Source organism: Uloborus diversus, chromosome 2, assembly GCF_026930045.1.
Source record: "Uloborus diversus isolate 005 chromosome 2, Udiv.v.3.1, whole genome shotgun sequence".
NCBI lineage: Eukaryota > Metazoa > Arthropoda > Arachnida > Araneae > Uloboridae > Uloborus > Uloborus diversus.
Genome location: NC_072732.1, coordinates 3206496 through 3213220, shown reverse-complemented (window position 1 = coordinate 3213220; position 6725 = coordinate 3206496). Strand labels below are relative to the sequence as shown.

Below are 6725 nucleotides of genomic sequence, written 5' to 3'. Positions count from 1 at the left end.
CATGGGCACGAGCCAATGGGCGAGAGAATTCACCATACATTATTTGTAAATATACAGGCGAACCAAAAGACCTCTATTACGGGCAAAGCCGTGCCATTATCACTAGTTGACAATAAAATGGCTTTTTTTTTAAATCCACGATTGATAATTTTTCAGAGGAAAATACTCAAGACACTTAGCTCGAACCTAATTCTTATGTGACAAATTTGACCGTTTTGTAAAAAAATAAATAAGTTTCGTGGAACCCTTGAGGGATCTCCGTGGAACCCCGGGGTTCCGCGGAACACAATTTAAGAAAAGCTGCACACATAGAATGTAAACCAGTACATCTTTGCTTGTCCGTCGAATTCCGCGAACTGTGTAGAAGTCGTTTTTCTGCCGTCGTACTCTCCGTGCAGAGAAAACAGCATCCATGGGTCGCGTTGTGTTCTGTAACAGCCGGGAACTAGAAGAATTTCGAGTGTATGCAATGTTGCCAGATTGGGGGAAATTTCCCCATTTTGGGGAAATCTGGTGCTCTCTGAGGAAACTTTGGGGAAATGAGTTTTGAGGGGAATTCTTTGGGGAAAAACTTTTTTCTTGGGGAAAACCTGGGGTAAAAAAAAATCCTCGGGGAAAAAAGAATTTTTTCTTATTTAGATTCGCGTCAAGAAGTAGTGGGAACATTCTTTGTATCAAACAGCGTTGGTTTAGCTTTTGCTCAACTTTATGGAATTCTCATTATGTGGAATATTATGCTACGGAATTCGCATTAATAGGTGTGCGTGAGTAACTAGTTGATTCGTGAAACAGGCAAAAATAAGTGTGATGAAGAATGTTCTTGGATAAATATATACAAAAATCATAGTTTAAATGCACATACAGAAGCAGAGTAGTAAATTCAAGTAGGAAAAAAAAAACAAAACATTTGGCTATTTCTTATATCACGGTCAGGTCTTTTGGTTCCCCTGTATATTTACAAATAATGCATGATGAATTTCTCGCCACGTTACGGTTCCACGTTAGCTTGGTAATTTACTCGTCTATCTTATGATAGTTTTCCTAGAGATCCTGACAGGCAGAGAGGTATCCAGACAGAGTGACTTTCAGCTTTATTATTAGTAAAGATAAAGAAAGAAAAGAAAAAACGAAAATGGGAAGAAAAAAAAAAGTTGGGGGATTTTATAAGAAAATGTGGCTATTTGGGGGGAAAAAAATTTTCAAGAGAAAAAAATATTAGAGGAAGTCGATTTACTTTATGAAAATATTAGTGGAAAAATAATTTTTGAATTTGGGGAATTTTGTTAGAAAACATCGCTTTTTGGGGAAAAGTTGGAAAGGTATTGGGGAAATCTGGATTTGACCATCTGGCAACACTGAGTGTATAAACGATAAAAGTAAAAGTAAATGAATCAATAAATGACTCGATGATGAGATCACGTGGGAATAGCAAATAACTGTGACAACCCCTCATTGGTGTTACACCAACCTCACCTACTTAGGTTTACCTCTAAAAAAAATAAACAACTAACTAGAAATAAACAAAAAAATAACAGATAAAAATAAATAAATAACATAGTGAAACCCCCGATTTTACGTATTCCGTCGGACTAGTGATTAAAAACGCACCAAGTGGGAAAACGTGATATCGGGGGGGTGGAGGTGAAAAACTAAGCATGTTGTTACAAATTTGAGTTTTTCCATGAACTAGGGGAAGGAGACTAATATTTACTTTTTTCGCTTTGTATACAATTTTATTTATAGCGCGTTCTGTTCTAGCATTTTTTTTTTATTATTATTTTTTACAAATTTGCTTTTTGGTTTCCATTTGCAAATAAAAGTTATTTTATCTTTTTAATGCTTTGACAGTAAGACGGAACAGAGAGAATACCAGGACGGCGTCAAACAGCTAAGAAATAAACTCATCTCGAAGCAACCCCCCCCCCCGCCCTGCAGAAGAAAGATTCATGTGAGACTTGTACGGGAAATATGATTTTGATTTGTTTTCGGGAAAACGTACTGAATGGATTTTCTGGAAAAGGGTAACGGGGAATTTTTCATCATGAGCAGCATAACAATTTTCGGATAATGATGTCAAAAGCGCAATAACGTACAAAGCGGACAACGTGAAATCGGAGTTTCCCGTATAAAGTAAAGTAAAATATCCAGCACCCGGCATTCATTTTCAGTTTGACGTCTTGAGTTCAAATTAGGTTTTTGGCTGTCACGCATTGTGCAATGGGGTTGGGGTCCGCCTACTCCTCGAGTTTCTTGTTTCTACAAATGAAATGGAGAAGAAATTGACACCCGCCATATTCTGATTGGTGATTTTCTAGATTAAGTAAAAGGTTGTTTAACGACTATTTAACGATTCAAGAAATGTTTATTTAGAAGAAATTTTGTGATTTAAGTTCATCTTTATAAGCGTTTTTCCTGAAAAAAAAAGTGATTTTTTTCATGTAAAATCAGCTTGAGTTAAGCCTTGAAAAAAAAAAAAAAAAAAAAGAATGTTGACGATTTGCGTATCCGCCTCTTGACTCCTTGCACTTGTGGTTGAATAAGTGTGTAGACACACCCCTTTTCACCGAGAAACTGCTTAAACCTGGAAAAATTAAATTGCAATCATCTTATTCTTGATAGCCAATAAGATGGTGCTTTTAGGGACTGTTGGTCACCAAAAGCACCATTTCATTGGTGAAACTTTTCACCAATAAGATGGTTGAAGCTTCAGTTTGCTAGACTTAACCTATTTCTTGGAGAAACACTGAGATTTTGTTTTAACTCTCCGTTGCCCAAATTCATTATATTCGGAGGGGAAAAAAATTATATGCACAGAGTGAGACAGATATATCCTCGCCTCAGAGCAATAGTAGGATATCTTAGTGTTATTCTTGGGATTACATGTCTTACTGTTGCTCTGAGGCGACGATGTATATTTCGCTCAGATAAAGTGAGTTTTTGTTTGTTGAAATGTTTTGTATTTTCAAAATAAGTTTGTGACTCTGTGACTGAAATATTAACTTGCGGACTGCTTTACATTTGTAACCTACAGTTGTAAAGTAGCCATACTGGAGCCACGCTGGTCAATAAAAGAGTAACACTCCCGTGGGGAAATATGAGGCTTCAGAGTCTTAAGAGTAGAATTGACGAAATTCTCCAACAGAAAGAAAGTCTGTTAGAGGCGTCCAAAAAATAGGACGGGGCAAGCATGGTCCTTAAATCGTTCAAATACTTCGAGTCGATTGGAAGGTGTAGGCTGGTAAAAGTTATCCATAACTTTATTCTTTGGTTATAAAATTTACAAATATAATAACAGTAACATGTAACAATATCAACAGTTAACAGATCATCTTTTGTTCAATAAACGTGCCCGTAGCCTCCGTAGATCGCCTGTTCCGGACTGTCCACTTGGGGCTGTTCCTTGACTGCGTCGTAGCTGCGACCGTAGCTGGCCGATCCGTAGAGGGAGTGCCCGGGCTGGAGCGCCGCCCTCCGGGGCACACTGTGACCGGATCCCGAGCTGCCGTACGTCTCCACCGTCTTGCTGTACTCTTTCTGCGAGACGTACGCCTGCCCGTAGTTGTCCGGCGAAGGGGCGTGGGCCGGCGCTTTTGGCGAATAGGAGAAGGGCGACGCGGGGGCGGCGTAGCCACCCAGGGACTCGGGCGCGTAGAAGCCGCTCTGCTGGTGCTTCGGGTAGGAGGGCGCGGAGTACCCGATCTTCGGGGCGTAGCCGTTCTGGGAAGGATGGGCGCCCCTGTGCAGCGAGGACGGAGATGAGTGGCTAGAAGGTGGGGCGTATCCGCCATGGGCGGGGCTTCCGGTAGAGGGCGCGTAGCCGCTTGCGTGATGGGACGGGGCGTGCCCTCCATGCGCCGGTGCTGCGTAGCCCCTGTGAAGCGAGGAAGGAGGCGAGTAGCTGGAGTGCGAAGAGGGTGGGGCGTATCCGCCGTGGGCGGGGCTTCCGGAGGAAGAGGCGTAACCACTTGCATGATGGGGCGGGGCGTAGCTGCCGGGGGCTCGAGTATGGCCCTGAGCGGAGTAGGGTTTAGGAGCATGGATGCCATTGTCGTAATCCACGAAGGGTTTCACCGGCTTCGAGTACCTGGAAGCAGTAGAAGGCCTGGAATATCCGTATCCGCTAAGAGGCTTGGCGTACCCGTATCCGGTAAGAGGTTTTGCGTATCCAACGCCCGAAGAAGAGGCGGGGCTTCCGTATCCACTTGAATAAGAAGACACCGGACTTCCATATCCACTGGAGTAAGAAGACACCGGACTTCCGTACCCGCGGGAATAAGAAGACACCCGACTTCCGTGCCCGCCGGATAATGATGAGGCCGGACTTCCGTATCCGCTGGACAAAGACGAGGCCGGACTTCCATACCCGCTGGAGGAAGCAGGCGCCGGACTTCCGTATCCGCCGGAATAAGAGGAAGCAGGATGGTTGTATCCCGAGGAGGAATAGGAGGAGGAGCCGTATCCGTGGGACGCGGGGGCGTGGTGGGAGGAGGGGCCGTTGTATTCGCTTCCGTATCCGGTGAGGGGCTTGGCGTATCCGACGGAGGGCTTGGAGTAGCTGTTGTGTCCGGAGTATCCGGTCGACGGCTTGGAGTAGCTGCTGGAGTGCGAGTAGCCGCTGCCCGGTTTCGAGTAGGAGTCATGGATCGGAGCAGGCGCTGGGGCGTGTTCGGGCGGGTAGCTGCAAAAGAAAATAGAGTAAGAGTTGTTTCTTGATCGACATCTTAATTCATGATACTTTCTATGAGAGGGACGATTTTTTATAGCCAAATTCTTTTCATCAAAGAACTCTGACTCAAGCGCGAATCGTAACGCGGAAAGTTTGGGCTACAGAACAACATTTCTCTGTTCACCGTACTATAGCTGTATCCGCAGTATTGGAGTTTGAATGCGTCATCTTGTGGTGATTCAGGAAATTTGGTTCAGTTTTGCGTGAACAGGGCAGCTGTCTCATTGGACAGATCCTATCACACACAAGAGGGACGATCTTGGTTTTACCTCTCCTATAGCCTTCAATAGTTTGGCTAGCGAATTGGTACAGATTCTGTATCACGAAAAGAAGGTGGCACAACTGCGTTCAACGTGGCGGCAGAACCGATTTAAAGATTTCCAGTTTACTGTATCTCTTGAGAACCGCCACCAGTGTGAGGGACTGTCATTTTTTACTATTTATTGTTGAGATACGCCCATGGGTCAGGTTATAAAATCGACTTTGGACATTTCTTGTGGTGGTCATAACGCATTTTTCGATTATTATTATTTATTTATTTATTTTATTTTATTTATTTTTTTCTTTTTGAGATACGCCCATTCGTTTTTTTCGAGCAATCACGATTGCTGAATGTTCTCACTTGACTGTTTTTTTTTGATGTCCTTTGATTTTATTCCCCCCCCCCCCGCCACCCTCCGCACCATCACCGTCGATCGGCTCCTCACGATGCTGCTCCTCTAGCAAAAGCCGTCTCCAGGTTGCGTCCATGTCCTACACACACGCGCAGACATACACAACTACACACACACGCCCACATGCACACACGCATACATACACACACACACACACAACTACCCACACATTCATGCCTGCACACAGACACAAACACATATGCCCACACACACATACACATACCCCCCACACACAAACACCTACACACAACTACCCACACACTTATGCCAGCACACAGACACAAACACACATGCCTGCACACACATACACAAACCCCCTACACACAAACACACATACCTCCCACACACAAACACACACGCCTGCATACACACACTCGTGATTGCGAAATACATAATTTGAATTCAAGATGTCAAAATTCAAATTAATTTTTTATTTATTTATTTATTTATTTTTTGAGATACGCCCATTCGTCTTTTTAGATAAACAGAATCGACCCAGGGAGTTCCCGGGCGATGAGTGAAGTGGATGAAACAGGACAACTCACCTCGAGCCGTAGGAGCTGCTGGGCTTGTTGTAGGCGCTCGGAAGCAGGGGCCCCCTGTTGTCGTATCCGCCGGACGGATATCCGGCCTCCACCCCCTTGCGGTGTCCGGCTTCGTCCAGCTTGCCCGGACCGCTGGCCGGGTAGTCGTGCAGCAGGCCGTATTCGTTCTTCTGGGGCGGGCCGTAGCTCTGTCGGGTCGCCTCGCTCTGCAGGTCGTCCTTCTTGGCGGCCTCCTCGGGCGACTTGGCGTTGTTGGCGGACGCCAAGAGGGCGCAGAGGGCCAGGATCACGAGGGACTTCTACACGAAAGGAGAAAAATTAATCGGTTCGTTTAAAAGAGGGACACTTTTATATTAAACTAGCTGTACCCGACGCGCGTTGCTACGCCAACAAAAAAATACATCATTATACTGATTTTCATGACAATCGGTTGAACGGGGCAGAAGTGGCTACTCTGCAGTGCCACCTGGTGGCGAGTAGCTTCAATGACCTTCTCCGTGGAAAAATACATATATATAGCCATTTTCATAATAATCGGTCCAGGTATCCAGTGAAGCCGTGACTCTACTCAAATTTTGTACTCACGCAGTTTGCAAGATCAATCCATCGCTAAAAATATCAAATAGAAAATCCCCCCATTGCATGAAAAGCCATAAAACAATAAAGAAAGAATTCGTTTGTTCAAACTCAAGAAAAATGCTAACTTCTTATCAATGAGATCTTTCACGCGAATTCATTTTATTCGTATTTATCCGATGGATTGTGACTTAAATCGGAATA

At 44.3% G+C, this 6725-nt stretch overlaps 1 protein-coding gene across 1 annotated transcript in view; it reads right to left on the bottom strand.

The window, feature by feature from the left end:
- Window positions 1-3233: 3233 nt before the first annotated feature.
- LOC129217697 (hornerin-like) overlaps window positions 3234-6725 on the bottom strand; it is a 29246-nt gene continuing 25754 nt past the window's right edge. Inside the window, exons 2-3 of the mRNA XM_054852031.1 lie at window positions 5946-6244; window positions 3234-4678 (exon numbers count right to left, since the gene is read on the bottom strand). Coding sequence (XP_054708006.1) covers window positions 3337-4678; window positions 5946-6244 — 1641 coding nt within the window. The 3' untranslated portion in view covers window positions 3234-3336. The remainder of the gene's footprint in view (window positions 4679-5945; window positions 6245-6725) is intronic.